This window comes from Prunus persica, chromosome G8 (genome assembly GCF_000346465.2).
Source record: "Prunus persica cultivar Lovell chromosome G8, Prunus_persica_NCBIv2, whole genome shotgun sequence".
In the NCBI taxonomy this organism is placed as follows: Eukaryota; Viridiplantae; Streptophyta; class Magnoliopsida; order Rosales; family Rosaceae; genus Prunus; species Prunus persica.
The window spans coordinates 16,257,832-16,277,897 of NC_034016.1; the positions used below are offsets into that span (position 1 = coordinate 16,257,832).

Consider the following 20,066-nt stretch of genomic DNA (forward strand, 5'->3'; position numbering starts at 1 on the left):
GCTCTCACAAGCTTGCGAAGAGTATGGATTTTTCCAGATCATCAACCACGGAGTGCCTGAGGAGTTATGTGATAGAATGATGGCTGCCATGGCCCAGTTCTTCAAATTGCATACCGAAGAAAGAGCACAATACTTTACCATAGATCACTCCAAGCCAATATAGCTTTTCAACTACTACGTACCTCAAGCTTGGAGTTGATCAACATCAAAAGGTCACTGTGTGGAGTGAAACCTTCTCTCATCTCGTGGGAACCTCTCAATTCTTTGCCTGAAATCCTCCCCAAGAAACCGAAAGGACGCTTTTACCCCCTCATTTTGACAAATAAATTGGCAGAGTTGGACGGTAGGACCCAATTGGAACTATTTGTCAAGTTAACGGATGTAATTGCCTAAAAAAACAAAAGGTTCGGAAACCCAATTGCAACTCTAGACAAAATTTAGAGACGTCTACAATTAAAAACCCATTAGTTATTAGTTCCCTCGTCTCTCCTACTTTATCTTTGGCTTTTCCTCTTTAGGGGTCAACGTACGTATGATCTTTAACATCACAAGGATGGTGCCAATTACATCACAAATGATTGACTTTGTTCTCCTTGGTTGTAGCCGTACTTGTTTTTCATATGAACCCTTCATGAAAAGGTTTTATCATTATCATCAAAATTATTATTATTTTTTAAAAAGTGATATTCTAAATTACTCCAACATATAAAGAGATGTGCTTTCGCCAACCTACGTACATCTGCAAATGCACTGAAAGAAGTTAGCTAAGAAAAGGGGTTTGTCAATGCATATTAAACGCGATTTTCAATCTCTTTCCTCCTTAATTAATTTGCAAATGTCTTGATTCGAACCTGACGGTTCATTTTATCAAAGTTATCTTTGTTTCTCTATTGTTCTCTTTGATTTCAATTACTTTCTATATTGTCAACACTATGAAGACATAATAAAATAAGAAGGTAGGAATTCGCTACCTTTTGCTCAATCGTTGTTCAATCGTGGTTCTAATTGCTCACCTAAATGCAAAAACGAGTTTGTGGTGCCAAAAACTGGTTACTTGGTACTATTCGTGGCCAATCAAAACCTAATAACTTCGTCCCGTTTTCGAGTGGTTTTTATGCCATGTGAAGAACTCTCACCCTTGAGCTGAAGAAAAATAATGGCACACAAACAGAAACAGAGGAAAGGGTTTACCAAACCAGCATCAATTAATGACCTTTGCTTTGGAAAAAGAATAACTCAGCATAACAACTTATTATCTATCAGTAGATTGGTAATTTGAATTACTGACTACAGAGGGTAGTATGCCAACCACCTACTAATCATAGCAAAACATTCTTCAGGTTTGTACTCTGGAGCTGTGTGACCCGCTCCCTGAAATATCAGAAAATTTAGTTAGCTTTTGCTCAAGAAAATTTTAGTACGGAAAATATTTAAGTTCATTCTTAAGCTTCTTGCCTTTATAGTTGCATATGTCAACTGGTACTTTTTGTATGTGTACTGCACTCTGTATCTAAAGGCCAAAAAACAGAGAGAAAAAAAAAGAAAAGGCATAACTATGAGATAATTGTAATATGATTTTCTGACTAAACTCGAGGAAGACGAGAAAGATACAAACCCTGCAACCTGTCCGTCGACGAACCAAGGCTTCCAACGACTGACAACAGTCAAGTTCAGAGATTCTATCCAACCCATAGTACCCACATATGGAACATTCATGTCATGATCACCACTGTTAATAGACAAGCTTTGTGTTCAGAAGAAATGGTAATGTGAGAATGAATAGATTGTGTGAGATTATATTAACAGAGGGCTAAGCCTATGTTTAAATTCATGTACTTGACTTTTCCCTCCAATTAGAACTCCACATGGACTTGTGAAAAATAAAACAAAAGAACATTGGAAAGAGTTATCGGCATGCATATTCTACAAAATATAATACCTGTAAACCAAAACCCTATAGCCTTGTTTTATGAGGTTCTCATGATAGACAAGACTAGAGGAAACATCAGATATATAGAATTCTTGTAAGGTCTTATTGCATCTCTCCCATTCCTTAACGCTTCCCTGATTCTGAAAAAAAAAAAAAAAAAAAAAAGATGAGCAAAATTAAAGTACTGTGATATGTTATGAAAACCTGAAGATATCTTTGGAAGGAACTAATTAATTGCCTCCTGAATATGAAGAGCTTCTTGGACAGTTTTGTCATTTGCCCAAATATAAGAGAGGAGATATGCGTAACTCTGCATTAACACAAGGCAGATATGTTGACTCAAAGTTAACATTTAGTACAACAAACACAAATGAGTAAGCTACAACCTACAGATAAGTTACTGCTATACAGTATGCAATGTGTGTGTGTGCCGGCGTGTGCAGAGAGACTTACCCGACACCATGGCCTACGAAGTTGAGGAAAAGAAAGGAGGAGATTTACAGAGTCTTTATTAGTGCGATCATCTGCATACCCCTTTGACTGCGCTGGTTTTGGTGAATGGACAGTACATACAGGTTCCAATATTTGTACATCATTTACGTCTTCGATACACTGCCAATCAAAATATGAAGTCAGTATTTTGATAGTACATTACTTAATAGTGACAAGTAGTTGTAGAAACCAAAGAATTTGTTTACTTTCCACTCACCTCGTTGTAAAGTTCAAGATCATCCACACATAACGTGTTGTTTAGATCCACATTGATATAATCTCCCTTGCAGTTTATTTTCATTGACTTGCAAAGTATACAAATCACAACCACATTTAAGAAAGACAATAAATAAAGTGACTATGCAAGATCACCATATAACTTGAGGTAAAGATTTAGTCAGAATAGTTCAGAATGATTTGAAGAGCCAGAATCTAATCTCAACATGAAACTGACAAGAAGCGACAAAATCAGTGTGTATTTTCACCTGGTATAGTTCCTCTGATATAAGTGCTTTCATGTAAGCAAATAGAACTCTAGAATTATCATCCTTTTCAGAATCTGTCACTGGATTGCCAAGCACATAACCCTGCAGCCAATATATATGGAACATTATTGTCTGCCTACTTTTAAGGCCCACATGCATATGATCTGCAATTAATTAACCAACAAAATAGAAATCATTCAAATTGTAATGGCAGAAAATGTACTTTGAGATTCATTGGTGGCGCATGTTCATCTTGATTACCTACATAAAAGTAAATAAGCAAAATAAAAAGAACCTCAAATCAATACCTCATGATCCACACAACTAAGAAACTAACTATTTGCATGTGAGGCTGAATTAAAGGTTGCACGATTGACACTTCTCAATTCCTGGTAGCTGAAGCTGAGAAAAGGCCAAATTTAAAAGGGTTACCAACTTACCATCTGATATTTCCTGAACGACCATAGGAACAATTATGCCTGAATAAGAATCTCCGGCAATATAAAGTGGATTATTGTAGAACTTGGGATGATCCATAAGCCACTGCACCACAACAGTGAAAACAAAGATGTAGCTAAACTAGACGCAGGAAAATAATGTTCATTTCCAACAGCCAATCATGTCAATTTTTGAAAAAAACTATTCTTAATCACTTGAAAGATGATCGCTTGAACTAGACCTTATGCCGAAACCTCATAGGCAAGTGCATCCTCTCACCTTTCTAAGAAATTCATATGTTTGTGCAGCTGATATTGTGTCATTGAGATTGGCATATCCTTCCCAATTTTTTGTATATGAGAATCCTGTGCCCACAGGTGCATCCAAAAATATTATGTTGGCAACCTGAAAGTTTTTTTATCGTTCTTCTCAATATCATAAGAACCTCAATAACTTGAAGGTTTCCAATTAAACAAGTACACCTATAAGGCAGTTGAAGCCTCCCACCTTTGTCCATGAATATGGATTCAACTTTAGTTTTGGTTTGTTGCCGATGGAATGTGCAGAGTCAAAGGATAATGGACCTACAACAAAGTATGGATTAAATACTGAGGCTAATTTTACTAATTAAAAGTTGAACACAATATCTGTGCCAGATTACAACTAACGCGGATTAAAAACTATAGAATTATAAAAACAATAATATTAGTGAAATACACACAATATACTAAAAAACAAACCCTTCATCAATAAAATTTGGGTTGATTTTAAATTGGGATGTACTGCTTTTGATGGGGACCTTCCTCTGTTTTGAGGCTCTTGGGCCAGGCTAGTTGCTCTGTAGTTTCTGCTTTGAACCCAGGTTACCCAAAAAAGTAAAAGGAAAAAAAAAACAGAGAAAACAGAGCACGCACTTTTTATCTTTCTTCACACTGCCAGTCTCATCAACTTGACACACCTTTAATTTCTTTTTATTTTTCATTTATATTGGGATTTTCTGGTGGTCTATCACCAAAGTCATAAAAATTCAAAATAGAATAATATCCTCTGAAAGATGCAGAGAGTGGAAAATATAATTAGGTACCTAAATTTTCATATACAATGGCAGAGAAGGCAGAACAACCAGGACCTCCAGTGAGCCAAAGCACAAGAGGATCATACTCTGGACTCCCTTCAGACTCAAAGAAGTAATAAAACAGCTGTACATCATCCATGCTGCCCACTCCCACGTACCTTTATATAATTAAACCATTTAAAATATATAATTCACGGTCATCTTTTGTATTAATGTAAAGTACTTAACAGAGTAGAAAATAATAGTTGTAAGAACAAAAATACTAACCCAGTTTCAAGCTTAAAGGGGAGGTCACCGCGAAAGCCAGGAAGGGTTTTGATGATATTGGATGATGATGATGCAACATTAATGTTCAAAAGGGTCACCAGAAGAAGTGATTGTGGCAACATGGTGGTGATGATGTACTTGCTGCTACGCTTATCTCATGACATACGTATATGTGGAGGATGGCTCCTGTGAAGTTATGGAACGTGCTATAATATAATGAATTTGGTTTTTTTCTTGAGCTATGAAGTGACTGGATAGTCTGAACAGTAGGTGAATCCTCGTGATCATCAGCCAAAAAAATTTGAATATATTTTGATATTTTGGGAATTGTATTTTTCTTCCGGCTTCTGTCCCTTTCAAATTCTTCAACTTGTGTATGTAAGATTTGTTTAGAATGAGAGACAAAGAAAGTGTGATTTTCAACTTGTGTCTTTAAGTTAAAATATGGACTGATAATTGACGCACCTGGGTTCTTAGATATTCTGAATTTCAACAGGAAAAAAAACACACAGAAGAAGAAGTTGTGATTTTGGTTCAGCAGAGGACTTAATCAGAACGAGGTATGGTGCTTGCTCTCTGCTCAACATTCCGTGGAGGCAGAAAATCCAAGTTTTTGTTAGACCACAACTTTTTTTTTATTTAATTTATTTGTGGCATCCGCATTGCTTGCATGTCACAAAATTGAACTACTTGTCAGCCACAATATTTTTGGATCCAAGTCCAACTAATGGTCAGACACCCATTAGTCAACCTACTTCCTCTTCTCTGCTCCTCTCTTTGATTCATGCTCAAAGACTTTCACAAAGGATCATCCAGATGAAGATTTTTTGCATGATTTTTGGTTTGTTTACTACATAACACATTAACAATGAATATATATTAAATAATGGTGTGTTTATAGTACATAAAACTGATATTTGATTTATGATTTCATATCATTCTTTGAATAATGGTGTGAACCAATTGACTTATTAATTTTGACTACAGAGGGTAGTATGCGAACCAACGACTAATCATAGCATGACATTCTTCAGGTTTGTACTCTGGAGCTGTGTGACCCGCTCCCTGAAAAATCAAAAAAATTAGTCAGCTTTTGCTGAAGCAAATTTTAGTATGGAAAATATTTAAGTTCATTCTTAAGCTTCTTGCCTTTATAGTTGCATATGTCAACTGGTATTTTTTGTATGTGTACTGCACTCTGTATCTAAAGGCCAAAAAACAGAAGAAGAAAAGAAGGCATAACTATGAGATAATTGTAATCTGATTTTCTGACTAAACTCAACACAAAGTAAGAAAGAAGATGAGATAGATACAAACCCTGCAACCTGTCCGTCGACAAACCAAGGCTTCCAAGGACTGTCAACAGTCAAGTTCAGAGATTCTATCCAAGCCATAGTAGCCACATATGGAATATCCATGTCATGATCACCACTGTGAATATACAAGCTTTGTGTTCAGAAGAAATGGTAATGTGAGAATGAATAGATTGTGTGAGATTCTATTAACAGAAAGCTAAGCCTATGTTTGAATTTATTAGAACTCCAAATGGACTTTCTGCTTTGACTAAAACAAAAGAAAATTGGAAAGAGTTATCGGCATGCATATTCTACAAAATATAATACCTGTAAACCAAAACTCTATAGCCTTGTTTTATGAGGTTCTCATGATAGACAAGACTAGAGGAAACATCAGATATATATAATTCTTGTAAGGTCTTATTGCATCTCTCCCATTCCGTAATGCTTCCCTGATTGTCATTTAGGATCAGCAAAATTAAAGTACTGTGATATATCATGAAAACCGGAAGAATATATTTAGAATGAACTAATTAATTACCTCCTGAATATGAAGAGCATCTTGGACAGTTTTGTCATTTTCCCAAATGGAAGAGTAGAGATAATTGTAACTCTGCATTAAAACAAGGAAGATAAGCTGACTCAAGTTTACATTTAGTATAACAAACAAAAATGAGTAAGCCACAACCTACAGATAAGTGACTGTAGTGTGCATTGTGTATGTGTGCAAGTGCGCATGCAGCAGAGAGACTTACCCGACACCATGGCCTACGAAGTTGAAGAAAAGAAAGGAGGAGATTTACAGAGTCCTTATTGCTGAAATAGTTTCCGTTCCACTTTGATTGTGCTGATTTTGGCGACTCTATTGTAGTACATGAAGGTTCCAATATATGTGCACTGTGTATGCCTTCGACACACTGCCAATCCAATTGTGAAGTCAGTATTTTTATCCTACATTACTTAAAAGTGACAAGTAGTTGCAGAAACCAAAGATTTTGTTTTATTTCCACTCACCTCGTTGTAAAGTTCAAGATCCTCCACACATAACGTGTTGTTTAGATCCACATTGATATACTCTCCCTTGCAGTTTTTTTTCATTGACTTGCAAAATATAAAAATCACAACCAGATTTAAGAAAGTCTTTTAGCAAGAAATGAAGCGAGTATGCAAGAGCACTGGGTACATAAAAAAAAAAAACCAGTGCGTATTTCACCTGGTATAGTTCATCTGATATAAGTGCTTTTAGGTAAGCAAATAACACTTTGTAATTATAATCTTTTTTTTTATCTGTCACTGGATTGCCGAGCACATATCCCTGCAGCCAATATACTTTTAAGGCCTACATTCATATGATGAGGAATTTATGAACTACAACACAATAGAAATCATTCAAATTATAATGGCAGAAAATGTACTTTGAGATTCATTGGTGGCACATGTTCATCTTGATTACCTACACAAATATAAAAATAAATTAAAATCAATAGCTCATGAAACTGTTTTTGCCTTATTTGTCCATCTGATACATATTGAGCATGAAGAGGTGATGAATGAAATGTTCAATATTATTTTCATGTGAGACTGAATCAAAGGTAAAACTTAAGAGGGTTACCAACTTACCATCCGATATTTCCTGAACGACCATCGGAACAATTATGCCTGAATAAGAATCTCCAGCAATATAAAGTGGATTATTGTAGAACTTGGGATGATCCATAAGCCACTGCACCCACAATAGTAAAAACAAAGATATAGCTAAACTAGACGCAATAACATAATGTTCATTTCCAACAACCAATCATGTCAATTTTTGATTAAAAAAGCCATTCTTAATCACTTGAAAGATGATCACATGAACTAGACCTTATGCAGAAACCTCGTAGGCAAGCGCATCATCTCACCTTTCTAAGAAATTCATATGTTTGTGCAGCTGACAATGTGTCATTGAGATTGCTATATCCTTCCCAATTTTTTGCATAGGAGAACCCTGTGCCCACTGGTGCGTCTAAAAATATTATGTTGGCAACCTGAAAGTTTGGGATATTGTTCTTCTCAATGTCATACGAACCTGAATAGTTTCTAAAGATCACATACAAAGACACAAACACGAAAACCTACCTTTGTCCATGAATATGGATTCAATTTTAATTTTGGTTTGTTGCCAATGGAATGTGCATAGTCAAAGGATAGTGGACCTACAACAAAGTATGTGTTAAACAGTTGGAACTTTAATGTGCAGAGTTACAATTATATTCTGTGTATTAGTGAAAAATACACAGAATATACTTAGAAAGCTAACACTAATCAACTTTGTATGGCTTTTGATAGGTTTTGAGGCTCTTGGGCTCGGTTAGTTGCTCAGTAGGTTTACTTGTGTGCTTTGGCGCCCTGCCTAACCCAAAAAAGAACAAAAAAAACAGAGAAAACAGAGCCTTCCCTTTCTTTTAAAAAGATTTTCTGATTATAAAATTTCATAAAATTTCAAAATATAATAATATCATCTAAAAAATGCAGAGTCTGAAAAATATAATAAGGGACGTACCTAAATTTTCATATACAAGGCCAGAGAAGGCAGAACAACCAGGACCTCCATTGAGCCAAAGCACCAGAGGATCATACTCTGGACTCCCTTCAGACTCAAAGAAGTAATAAAACAGCTGCACATCATCCATGCTGCCCACTCCCACGTACCTTCATATAATTAACCCATAAATTATATAATTCATTGCCATATTTTGTATTAATGCAAAGTAATTAACTGAGTAGAAAAATAATAGTTATAAGAACAAAGATACCAACCCAGTTTCAAGCTTGAAGGGGAGGTCACCTCGAAAGCCGGGTAGGGTTTTGATGATATTGGACGTTGATGCAACATTAATGTTCAGAAGGGTCACCAGAAGAAGTGCTTGTGGCAACATGGTGATGATGATATACTTGCTGCTAGGCATATTTCATCACATATATATAGAGAGGAATGCTTTACGGCGCTACTGTGAATTTAGGAAGCGTGCCATAATTGAATATGTCTTTTGACTTCAGCCATGACGTGATTGGGTAGTCTGGACATTAAGTGAATCCTCGAAGGAGACCCTCTTCATTTAATTATCCCTTTTTTATTGGGAAATGCCATCTCACATGTGAGTTGAGGTGGACATCCAATTCATTAAAATTATATTAGTTTTTTTTTTTGACATATCAATTTTTTATTATTTTCTTTAATTGAAAAAACCTAACCCTACTGGATTAGAGACTCTTGGTATAATGGTCCTTCTATGAGAGGTTATGGAGGTAGTCGGAGCTGGTGATGCAAGGAGCAGTGTTATGACCCCTCAACTACCATTGATCATAGACTGTAGACATCATCTCAAAGGTGGACTAACCAAAAATTAAAGGTGGAGGGAGTGGAGCGGTGGCGGATCGACGGCAGAGGAAGAGGAAGAGAGGGAATTTGGGGAGGCCAACAGGTAACGTGAAAACTGAAAAGTCTCCAGGGTTAAGTTTTTTAATTTTTTTTAATTAATGAAAATTATAAGAAACTCATATCTTTAAATATATATATATATATATATATAATTTTAATGAGTTGGATCTTGGGGAGGCCAACAGGTAACGTGAAAACTGAAAAGTCTCCAGGGTTAAGTTTTTTAATTTTTTTTAATTAATGAAAATTATAAGAAACTCATATCTTTAAATATATATATAATATATATAATTTTAATGAGTTGGATGTCCACCTCAACTGCCACGTGAGATGGTATTAAAAATGTGGTATAATTATATGGTAAGCATATCATTTCCTTTTTTTATTTGTTTAGCCTAGTAATAATATGAATATGTTTTCCTATCATAAATAAAATAAAATAAAATTGAATATATTTTTCTTTTGGGAATTGTATTTTTCTTTTGGCTTTTGAAGGAGATTGATTGTTACGGCGGGAAGTGATCACAAGCTAAGAGATCGGTGCATGTGAAAACACGTAGGCGTGCTGATCAATTGTTTGGAGAAATTCTTCCTGTGGATAAGGTGGGACCCCAATACAAGGTTTTAGCTTAGTTGTGGGATGGGCGGGGAAAAACTTGCAATTTCCAGTATAATGCTATATTACGTGGAAGTATTATCCGCCTATTGTAGCGTTATTGACAGGAAATAACAAGTTTTCTGCTTTTTATTGATATGCGGAAATTGAACCATTTTTTGGATCCAACTAATGGTCAGCCACCAATTAGTCAACTTAGTCTTCTCTGCAACTCTCTCTGATTGTTGTTCAAAGGGTATAAGATTCACAAAGGATCATCATCCAGATGATGATTTTTGCATGGTTTTTGGTTTATTTACTACCCAACACTGTAACACATTAACAATGAAGATATATTAAATAAAACTGATATTTGATTTATGATTTCATGTCAGTCTTGGAAGAATTGACTCTAACAGACACAGACGAAAGGGTAGTATGCGAACCAATTGACTTATTAATTTTGGGATACAGCAATAGAAATTCTGACTACAGAGGGTAGTATGCGAACCACCGACTAATCATGGCATGACATTCTTCAGGCTTGTACTCTGTTGCTGTGTGACCCGCTCCCTGAAAAATCAGAAAATTTAGTCTTAACTTTAGCTCAAGCAAATTGCAGTGTTGGAATAATTCAAGTTCATGGTGGGTCTTGGCTTCTTGCCTTTATAGTTGTATATGTCAACTGGTACTTTTTATCTGAGTACTGCACTCTGTATCTAAAGGGCAAAATAAGAAGGCGGCATAACTATGAGAGTTGTAATCTGATTTTGAGACTAAAATCAACTTAAACAGAAGAAAGATGAAGGACATGAAAAAATTAAAAAGTGAGAAAAAAGCTGAGATAGATATCAACCCTGCAACCTGTCCGTCGACGAACCATGGCTTCCAACGACTGTCAACAGTCAAGTTCAGAGATTCTATCCAAGCCATAGTAGCCACATATGGAATTACCATGTCATGATCACCGCTGTTAATCGACAAGCGTTGTGTTCAGAAGAAATGATAATTTGAGAATAATTAGATTGTGATGCAGCAAGATTAGCACTTACATACATAGGTTCAATCATTTATAATAAATAGGTGTCTTTATCCAAAGAAAACTGGAGAGAATTATAGACATATAGTACCTGTAAATCAGAACTCTATAGCCTTGTTTTATGAGATTCTCATGATAGACAAGACTGGAGGAAACATCAAATATATATGAATCTTTTAAGGTATGATTGCATCTCAACCATTCCTTAATGCTTCCCTGATTTTCATTTAAGACAGAAAAATTAAATTACTGTGATATGTCATGAAAACTTGAAGAATATATTTGGAAGGAACTCATTAATTACCTCCTGAATATGAAGAGCATCTTGGACAGTTTTGTCATTTGCCCAAATATAAGAGAAGAGATAATTGTAACTCTGCATTAAAATAAGGCAGATATATGTTGACTCAAAGTTTACATTTAGTACAACAAACACTAATGAGTAACCCACAACCTACAGATAAGTTACTGCTATGTCCTATGCATTGTGTGTGTGCATGCGTGTGTGCGCAGAGAGACTTACCCGACACCATGGCCTAGTAAGTTCAGGAAAGGAAAGGAGGAGATTTACGGAGTCTTTATCGCTAAAATAGTTTATGTTCCACTTTGACCCTGCTGATTTTGGCGATGCTACTGAAGTACATGTAGGTTCCAATATCTGTGCACTCTGTATGTCTTCAATACACTGCCGATCCAATTGTGAAGTCAGTATTTTTATCCTACATTACTTAAAAGTGACAAGTAGATGCAGAAACAAAAGATTCTGCTTTATTTTCACTCACCTCGTTGTAAAGTTCAAGATCCCCCACACATAACGTGTTGTTTAGATCCACATTGATATACTCTCCCTTGCAGTTTTTTCTCATTGACTTGCAAAATATAAAAATCACAACCAGATTTAAGAAAGACAGTCTTTTAGCAAGAAATGAAGTGAGTATGCAAGTGCGTAGTCACCTGGTATAGTTCATCTGATATAAGTGCTTTTAGGTAAGCAAATAACACTTTGTAATTATTATCTTTTTTTTCATCTGTCACTGGATTTCCAAGCACATATCCCTGCAGCCAATATACTTTTAACTTTTAAGGCCCACATTCAGATGATGAGGAATTTATGAACTACAACACAATAGAAATCATTCAAATTATAATGGCAGAAAATGTACTTTGAGATTCATTGGTGGCACATGTTCATCTTGATTACCTACACAAATATAAAATCAATTAAAATCAATACCTCATGAAACTGTTTTTGCCTTATTTGTCCATCTGATATTTATTGAGCATGAAGAGGTTATGAATGAAATGTTCAATATTATTTTCATGAGAGACTGAATCAAAGGTTGCAGGATTTGACCCTTCTCTCAATTCTTGGTAGCTGAAACTGACAAAAGGTAAAACTTAAGAGGGTTACCAACTTACCATCCGATATTTCCTGAACGACCATCGGAACAATTATGCCAGAATAAGAATCTCCAGTAATATAAAGTGGATTATTGTAGAACTTGGGATGATCCATAAGCCACTGCACCCACAACAGTGAAAACAACAACATAACTAGCTAGATATGGAAGAAAAGTGTTTTATATTCAACAAGCCAATCATGTCGATTTTCGAAAGAATTCTTAATCACTAGAATTAAACCTCTCACCTTTCTAAGAAATTCATATGTCTGTGCAGCTGACAAGGTGTCATTGAGATTGTTATATCCTTCCCAATTTTTTGCATATGAGAATCCTGTGCCCACCGGTGCGTCTAAAAATATTATGTTGGCAACCTGAAAGTTTAGGATATTGTTCTTCTCAATGTTATAAGAACCGGAATAGTTGCTAAAGATCACATACGTACAAAGACATAAACAAAAACACCTACCTTTGTCCATGAATATGGATTCAATTTTAGTTTTGGTTTGTTGCCAATGGAATGCGCATAGTCAAAGGATAGTGGACCTACAACAAAGTACGTATTAAATAGTCCTAGTTAGTAAAATACAAAATGGGAAAAGTACAACTTAAAAGTTCGATCACTATATAATATTAGTTAATCTTCAACATTCACTATTATTTTTTGAGCATGACAAATCAAGTTGGTTTACATCTTTAATTATTTTTCAGTTGTTGATAAATAATAAATATAAGAACATGTACCATGTCCAGTGAATAACATGAAAAGAGTAAAATATTGTAGTAAAAAATTATAAATAAATTACTAGAATGTGTTTTATTTTCTTTCATTAATTACTCTAGATTTTCTAATTCGAGGAATTTGTTAGCTCACAATATTATCAACTTAAATCACTCAAACCCACTATGCAATGCATATACTTCTAATTTTATGTGGCAAAATAATAGATGAATGACTAAATAAACTTATTCTAAAGTTTCATTACAAATTTCCATGTATTTATCACAACTTCCGTGGATTTTATCCCATTTTTATCGATATCAATATTTTTCCTATATTTCCATGTTTTTGAACGAGCGATATTTCCAAAACCCCCCGATATTTAAGACCCTGATCAAAATTAACCCCAGTAAAAAATACACAGAATATACTTAGAAAACCTAAACACTCGTCAACTTCGTGCTTGCTGATAACTTGGGGTGTACGGCTTTTGATGGGTCCTCTCCCCTGTTTTTTGAGGCTCTTGGGCTGGGTTAGTTGCTCTGTAGGTTTTACTTGTGTGCCTTGGCGCCCAGACTAACAGAAAAAAAAAAGAACAAAAAGCAGAGAAAACAGAGCACACCTTTATATATATATATCTATATATATATATTTATATATTTTGTGTTGAAGGTCTTCCCTATCTTTTAAAAAGATTTTCTGATGGTCTGATACCAATGTCATAAAATTTTAAAATAGAATAATATCATCTAAAAAATATAATAAGGTACGTACCTAAATTTTCATATACAAGGCCAGAGAAGGCAGAACAACCAGGACCTCCATTGAGCCAAAGCACCAGAGGATCATACTCTGGACTCCCTTCAGACTCAAAGAAGTAATAAAACAGCTGCACATCATCCATGCTGCCCACTCCCACGTACCTTCATATAATTAACCCATAAATTATATAATTCATTGCCATATTTTGTATTAATGCAAAGTAATTAACTGAGTAGAAAAATAATAGTTATAAGAACAAAGATACCAACCCAGTTTCAAGCTTGAAGGGGAGGTCACCGCGAAAGCCGGGTAGGGTTTTGACAATATTGGACGTTGATGCAACATTAATGTTCAAAAGGGTCACCAGAAGAAGTGCTTGTGGCAACATGGTGATGATGATATACTTGCTGCTAGGCATATTTCATCACATATATATAGGGAATGCTTTACGGCTCTACTGTGAATTTAGGAAGCGTGCTATGATTTAAGGAATTTGTCTTTTTTCTTCAGCCATGACGTGACTGGATAGTCTGAACATTAGGTGGCACCTCTTGATCATCAGCAAGCAAGGAGACCTTCTTCATTGAAATTATCCATTTTTTGTTTGTTTAGCCTAGTAATAATAGCTTTCGTGTCATAAAATAAATTTGAAAAATGTTTTTATATTTTGGGAATTGTATTTTTCATCTGGATTTTGTCCCATTCAAATTCTTCAACTAGTGTATGTAAGATTTCTGTAAAAAGAAATACAAATAAAGTGAGACCAGTATGGGAGTTAAAATATTAGAAAATTTGGTATAAGTTCAATTCTGATAAGAGAGATTTTAAGTGGAATTCACGCAAAAGTTGTTGATCTAAGTCCTTTGACTTTTGCTTCACATAAGATTACATGCCTTTTTTTATTTATTTATTGATGTTTATTCTATTTATTTTCTAATTATTTTGTTGTTCCAATTATACCCTTGTGAATTATGGATTTGTAAAAACCATAAGTTATTGATTGAGTGCTGTTATTTCTACTCCCTTGTTCTATTTCCCCAACCACCTTATCTTCAAAATTTTAAAGACAATTTATCCATTTATAAAATGACTTCTAAGGACTTAAGAAAAAAAAAAAACTCAACTAACATATCCCATCTATTCTAGGGTTTGGTAAAAAGAAGAAGAAAAAGTTAAAGAAGAAAGCGTACATTTTTCCCCTCTGCAAAACCGGCCAACAAATTTTTTTCAAGTTTCAATAATTAATAACAATAAAATAAAATTGAACCAAACAAATTAAGAAAGTCTCATCTTCTCTCTCTTCACTTTATCAGTCTAAACAACTCAGGTCTCATAGGAAACCTTTTTCTTTTTTTTTTCTTTTTTTTTATCATTATCAAAGCTGCACAGTGATATTCAACTTGCACCGATTAATTTGGTAGTGAGTTTTGTTGGTCGCAATCTCTAGATCTATAGTGCCTCTCAATTCTCTGATAAATTTTTTGGTCTTTTTCGGCAAGGGTTGTGGTCTCTATGAAGGTTGAAGACAGAAATTTCGGAGAGGCAAAAACAAAGCAATGAAATAGAGGGATAAAAAGTTCTCAATCTGCATGCATGTCAAATATGCTATTCCACCAAAGAATTGTGATGATGTGGAAAGAGAAAGTGAAAAGAGTTCGTGTTGGTTTTGATCAGAGTTGGTCCTAATTTTTTCTGAGTCGTAGGAGATGGGTGTTGTTCATGGTGGTTTTCTCGGTTAAAAAAGAGAGATAGCTGGCGTAGCCAGGCTGCATTCTGTGTATTCAGAAAACACTGAAATAGGGCAGGGTATTTTAGGAATAATGGTGGGTGGAAAAATAAGATTGTATTTTTTAAAATTTATGTTGTGGGTGGAAAGATAAGATGAGTGGGAAAATAGGACAGATAGGTGGAAATAGCAGCACTCTATTAACTCTTAGGACATTTATTATCATATTTGATTTCAATTTAATTGCAAATCTATTTATTGAATTTTGAAATTTTGAAATATTTATCAAACGGACCTTAATATTACTACATTTATTTACTCTTTATTTATTTATAAACAAGTCTTCTTATATCTAAACTGGTGTAGGCAATGAGGTTGGGCATGAACCACCAATGAATATCAAAGTAAGATTCAATCTGATTTTAAACTTGAGATACTTCTTTTTCATTTTATTTTTTTGGGATAAAAAATTGGTATTAGTTGCTTGAACCCACATTACAAGGCCACAGCTTTACAACTTAAAAGTAATTTTATAGAGAAGCACATGGGAGATATTTCTTCCCAGAACTAATTTTGGCCTGTCTAGAATCACTCTCAAACAAACTCAAATTACCTCTTGTCCAAGTAATTAAATCCATAAGTTACCTCTAGTCTAGGTAATTAAACCCAAAAGCTAACTCTTGTGCACATATTTATACCCATAAATTGCCTCTAGTCTAGGTAATTGAACTCATATAATGCCTTTAGTATGGATCTTTAAACACATAATTAAAGTAAAAAGTACATATCTAAAATGTTACAGAAATAGAAGAAAGAAACTCACACATCCACAATAGGTATACTCGCACTTGAATATATTGAGATAAAACTCCATAAAAATTGCTTTGAAAAACCGAAGAAAAAAACTATTACCTAGCTAGAAGGCAAGTATATATATAGAAAACTCCATAAAACAATTGCTTAAAAAAACACAAGAAAAAAACTATTACCTATAAGGCAGGTACATGGAATGTTTTTTCATATAATTCCATTTTTGATAGTGGCAACTACTTACTTGGTGAGAGTGGACTACAATTAAAAAGGGAGATCATCTAGACTGCATTCATTACATCTTTATGAAAATGAAAGTGGCCTTTAAAATATTGACTGATAATTGAAGCACTTGGGTTCTCAGAGATTCTGCACAACCTGGAAAAAAAGAAAAAACAGAAGAAGTTGTGATTTTGGTTGTGCACACTGGCAGAACCACTGCAAAGGCTGCAGTGGGCTGTAGCCCAGGAAGATTTTTGGGAAAAAAAAAATTAAACTTATATATTTGTCTTGTTTTAAATACATTCAAGTATGTATTACCTATCAGAGTTTTAAAAAGTCCAATTTTTTATGAATTTAGTTGCATGACAACAATAAAAATAAACATTAAGACCTATCAGAATTTATTGTTGTATATTTTCATTTTGATAATATTTGGTTTCCGGTTGCATTTAATATGTATTTGTTTTATATTAAAGTTAATTGGAAATTGCAAGGGGTTTGTAACTCAAATAGTTAAGACCATTTATCATTGTCCTAGGTTCGATTTTCCCCTTCCCCAATATCAATTGTATCAAGAGAAAAAAAAAATTAGGAATTAGTCAATAAAGCTATGAACTAGCTTGGTTTATATGATTTAATGTATACTTTTATTTCTAAAATAACTATATAAACTATAAATACATAAAATAAAAACATTTGATCATAGATGTTTAGCTAATGACTTTATCTAGCCCACCCGTTGAAAAATTCATGGTGATTGTGCAGAGGACTTAATCAGAACGATTTTATTGCTTTGCTAGAGAGACGTATGGTGCTTGATCTCAGCTCAACCAGTATGACGTGGTTGATTTCGAAGACAGAAAATGCAGGCTAAGAAGATAATAAGGGAAAAGAAACAGGAGATCGAAAGTTTCAAGATTCTATAAACCAACATTCCGTGGAAACAGAAAATCCGAGTTTTTTTTAGGACCACAATTTATTTTTTTGGTGGCATCCGCATTGCCTGCATGTCACGAAATTGAACTACTGGCCGTGGCAGCCACAATATTTTTGGATCCAACTACTGGTCAGCCACCCATTGGTCAACCTACTTAGTCTTCCCTGCTCCTCTCTTTGATTGTTGTTCAAAGGGTAAGGCTTCACAAAGGATCATCCAGATGGTGTTTTTTTTTTTGCATGGTTTTTGGTTTGTTTACTACATAACACATTAACAAGGGATCATCCAGAAGAATATATATATATATATTAACTACTGGTGTGTTTATAGTAGACAGAGGAATTGACTCAAACAATATGAGGTCTGTGTGTTTATAGCTATCTCAAAAATAAAACTGATATTTGATTTATGATTTTATGACAACTTTGAAGAATTGACTCAAACAGACACAGGCTTTACCAATCCAACATCAACTATAATGAACTTTTGCTGTGAACCAGTTAACTTATTAAGTTTGGGATACAGAAATTCTGACTACAGCGGTTAGTATGCGAACCACCGACTAATCATAGCATGACATTTTTCAGGTTTGTACTGTGGAGCTGTGTAACCCGCTCCCTGAAAATTCAGAAAATTTAGTCTCAGCTTTTGGTCAAGCAAATTGCAGTGTGGAATAATTTAATAGCTCAAGATGGGTCTTGGCTTCTTGCCTTTATAGTTGTGTATGTCAACTGGTTCTTTTTATCTTAGTATCTAAAGAAAAATAAAGAGGCACAACTATGAGATAGTTGTAATCTGATTTTCTGACTAAACTCAACTTAAACAGAAGAAAGATTAAGGACATGATGAAAATATAAAAAGTAAGAAAGAAGCTGAGATAGATATCAACCCTGCAACCTGTCCGTCGACGGTCGTCAGAGATTTTATCCAAGCCATAGTAGCCACATATGTCATGATCACCACTGTTAAAAGACAAGCATTGTGTTAAGAAATGATAATTTGAGAATGAATAGATTGTGATGCACCGAGATTAGCACTTACATATATGGACCATGGGAATAGAATTCATGCTCGGGTAGGTTTATTCATTTATAATAAGAGTAATGCTACACTTACCACATTTTTATCTTATATTTTTATACCACATGATGTGGCATGTTCATATCATATGCCACAACAATTAAATGAATGAAGTCTATTTTAATAAATAAAATTAGAAGAATAAAAACTAGTATTTTACATGATATATATGGTATGTACACATCTGCCACATCATGTGGTATAAAATTATGGTATAATAAATAGTGTCTTAATGATCTATAATTATTACAAATCTTTTCATATTTTGGGATTATCTAGATTCATGATAAAATTATGAGTAATGTTACATTTACTACATTTTTATCCCACATTTCTATACCACATGATGTGGCGTGTCCATATCATATGCCACGTTAATTAAATCAATGAAGTGTATTTTAATAAAGAAAGTTTAATTTACAGTTTTTTTGTAAGTGTTAACAAATCATAAAAGAAAAGAGAATGTTAAATAATTTTAATTGTGGCTATCCACCTCATCTGCCACATAAGGTGGTATGAGAATGTGGTATAAGAAATAGGAGGATTTGGTTCAATGTAAGTGATATCTTCCTTATATCTATAAATAGTTTGAGAACGCTTAAAAAGGATGATGGGAAACTTCAATTTGAGCATGACTCAAAAGAAATCACCACAAAGGTTTTTTTTTTTATAAAAAATTAAAAAGCCTTAATGGACTACCCAACAGAAAAAAGCAAGGAGAGAGGAGGGGAGAAGGGCAATGAACACTTCTTCCTCCTCCCCCTTTGTGGAGTTTTTCTTGGGACTCATAGAAGGAGAGAGCGATTAAGCTTCTTAAGCGTAAAAAGTACACCCTACTTACCACATAATCAAATGTAAGCGCACCCTATATTGATTATTATTATTTGATTGACTTGTAAATGTATCGACTAGACTTTATGTGTGATTCATGTGAGCAATGAAGTCGTGGCTTCTCTCTCTCTCTCTCTCTCTCTCTCTCTCTCTCTCTCTCTCTCTCTCTCTCTCTCTCTTTCTCTCTCTCTCTCTCTCTCTCTTTTTGTGTCAACGTTTTCCCTTGTCATTTGTAATCAAACTCCACGTTGTATGAATGGGGGATTAATGGGTCCTCCATATACATATATGTCAACACATTTGGCTAAGAATTCAAAATGTCAACTTCATAAGAAGTTAAAACATACAAACAAAGACAAGCTTGTGATTGGTTGTTAGAGAGATATCATATTTGTTTTGTAGTCCAAATTCTGGCAGGCAACCTTTCTCATTGATTAGGAAGAAGTGGGTGCCGTGCAGGTTTGATGTATGTTAATTTGATATTATACCATAATGATCTTTTCATTGATAGGTACAACTGCTTTATACAAGAGTATATTC

General features: G+C 34.5%; 4 protein-coding genes across 15 annotated transcripts in view; all 4 read right to left on the reverse strand.

Annotated features, from left to right (window-relative positions):
• On the reverse strand, nt 1,171–5,215 carry LOC18768246 (serine carboxypeptidase-like 2). Of its 3 annotated transcripts, XM_020553737.1 has the most exons (15): nt 5,153–5,215; nt 4,688–4,873; nt 4,430–4,578; nt 3,853–3,929; nt 3,625–3,750; nt 3,348–3,450; nt 3,131–3,168; nt 2,908–3,009; nt 2,640–2,726; nt 2,384–2,542; nt 2,169–2,240; nt 1,940–2,070; nt 1,616–1,744; nt 1,456–1,510; nt 1,173–1,371 (listed from the first exon to the last, which is right to left on the reverse strand). In XM_020553737.1, exons 2-15 carry the CDS (start codon nt 4,807–4,809, stop codon nt 1,288–1,290), a joined length of 1,434 nt encoding a protein of 477 aa, XP_020409326.1. In that variant the 5' UTR covers nt 4,810–4,873; nt 5,153–5,215; the 3' UTR covers nt 1,173–1,287. The 3 variants fall into 3 exon arrangements, with proteins under 3 accessions (XP_020409327.1, XP_020409326.1, XP_020409328.1); XM_020553739.1 differs by lacking the exon at nt 5,153–5,215 and having other exon boundaries at nt 1,616–1,729; nt 4,688–4,914; XM_020553738.1 differs by lacking the exons at nt 4,688–4,873; nt 5,153–5,215 and having other exon boundaries at nt 1,171–1,371; nt 3,625–3,710; nt 4,430–4,466.
• LOC18766970 (serine carboxypeptidase-like 13) lies at nt 5,234–8,964 on the reverse strand. 8 transcript variants are annotated; one of them, XM_020553727.1, is made up of 15 exons: nt 8,782–8,964; nt 8,525–8,673; nt 8,101–8,177; nt 7,884–8,009; nt 7,603–7,705; nt 7,398–7,435; nt 7,196–7,321; nt 6,997–7,083; nt 6,738–6,899; nt 6,524–6,595; nt 6,310–6,434; nt 6,013–6,133; nt 5,837–5,891; nt 5,691–5,752; nt 5,234–5,537 (listed from the first exon to the last, which is right to left on the reverse strand). In XM_020553727.1, the coding sequence occupies exons 1-14, from the start codon at nt 8,928–8,930 to the stop codon at nt 5,718–5,720; spliced, it is 1,425 nt and encodes a 474-aa protein (XP_020409316.1). In that variant the 5' UTR covers nt 8,931–8,964; the 3' UTR covers nt 5,234–5,537; nt 5,691–5,717. The 8 variants fall into 8 exon arrangements, with proteins under 8 accessions (XP_020409316.1, XP_020409312.1, XP_020409318.1 ...); XM_020553723.1 differs by having other exon boundaries at nt 6,005–6,133; nt 8,782–8,962; XM_020553725.1 differs by having other exon boundaries at nt 5,281–5,537; nt 6,005–6,133; nt 7,196–7,297; nt 8,782–8,959.
• Nucleotides 5,543–20,066, reverse strand: part of LOC18767119 (serine carboxypeptidase-like 13) — a 33,335-nt gene continuing 18,811 nt past the window's right edge. The window contains exon 16 of the mRNA XM_020553732.1: nt 5,543–5,647. The gene's annotated coding sequence lies outside the window, so the exon portion shown is untranslated. The remainder of the gene's footprint in view (nt 5,648–20,066) is intronic.
• On the reverse strand, nt 10,268–14,353 carry LOC18768693 (serine carboxypeptidase-like 13). 3 transcript variants are annotated; one of them, XM_020553731.1, is made up of 14 exons: nt 14,190–14,353; nt 13,933–14,081; nt 12,907–12,983; nt 12,686–12,832; nt 12,457–12,559; nt 12,201–12,238; nt 11,992–12,093; nt 11,820–11,906; nt 11,561–11,722; nt 11,342–11,413; nt 11,129–11,253; nt 10,863–10,968; nt 10,663–10,717; nt 10,268–10,571 (listed from the first exon to the last, which is right to left on the reverse strand). In XM_020553731.1, the coding sequence occupies exons 1-13, from the start codon at nt 14,336–14,338 to the stop codon at nt 10,694–10,696; spliced, it is 1,341 nt and encodes a 446-aa protein (XP_020409320.1). In that variant the 5' UTR covers nt 14,339–14,353; the 3' UTR covers nt 10,268–10,571; nt 10,663–10,693. The 3 variants fall into 3 exon arrangements, with proteins under 3 accessions (XP_020409320.1, XP_007201001.2, XP_020409319.1); XM_007200939.2 differs by having other exon boundaries at nt 10,271–10,571; nt 10,855–10,968; nt 12,686–12,811; XM_020553730.1 differs by having other exon boundaries at nt 10,271–10,571; nt 10,855–10,968.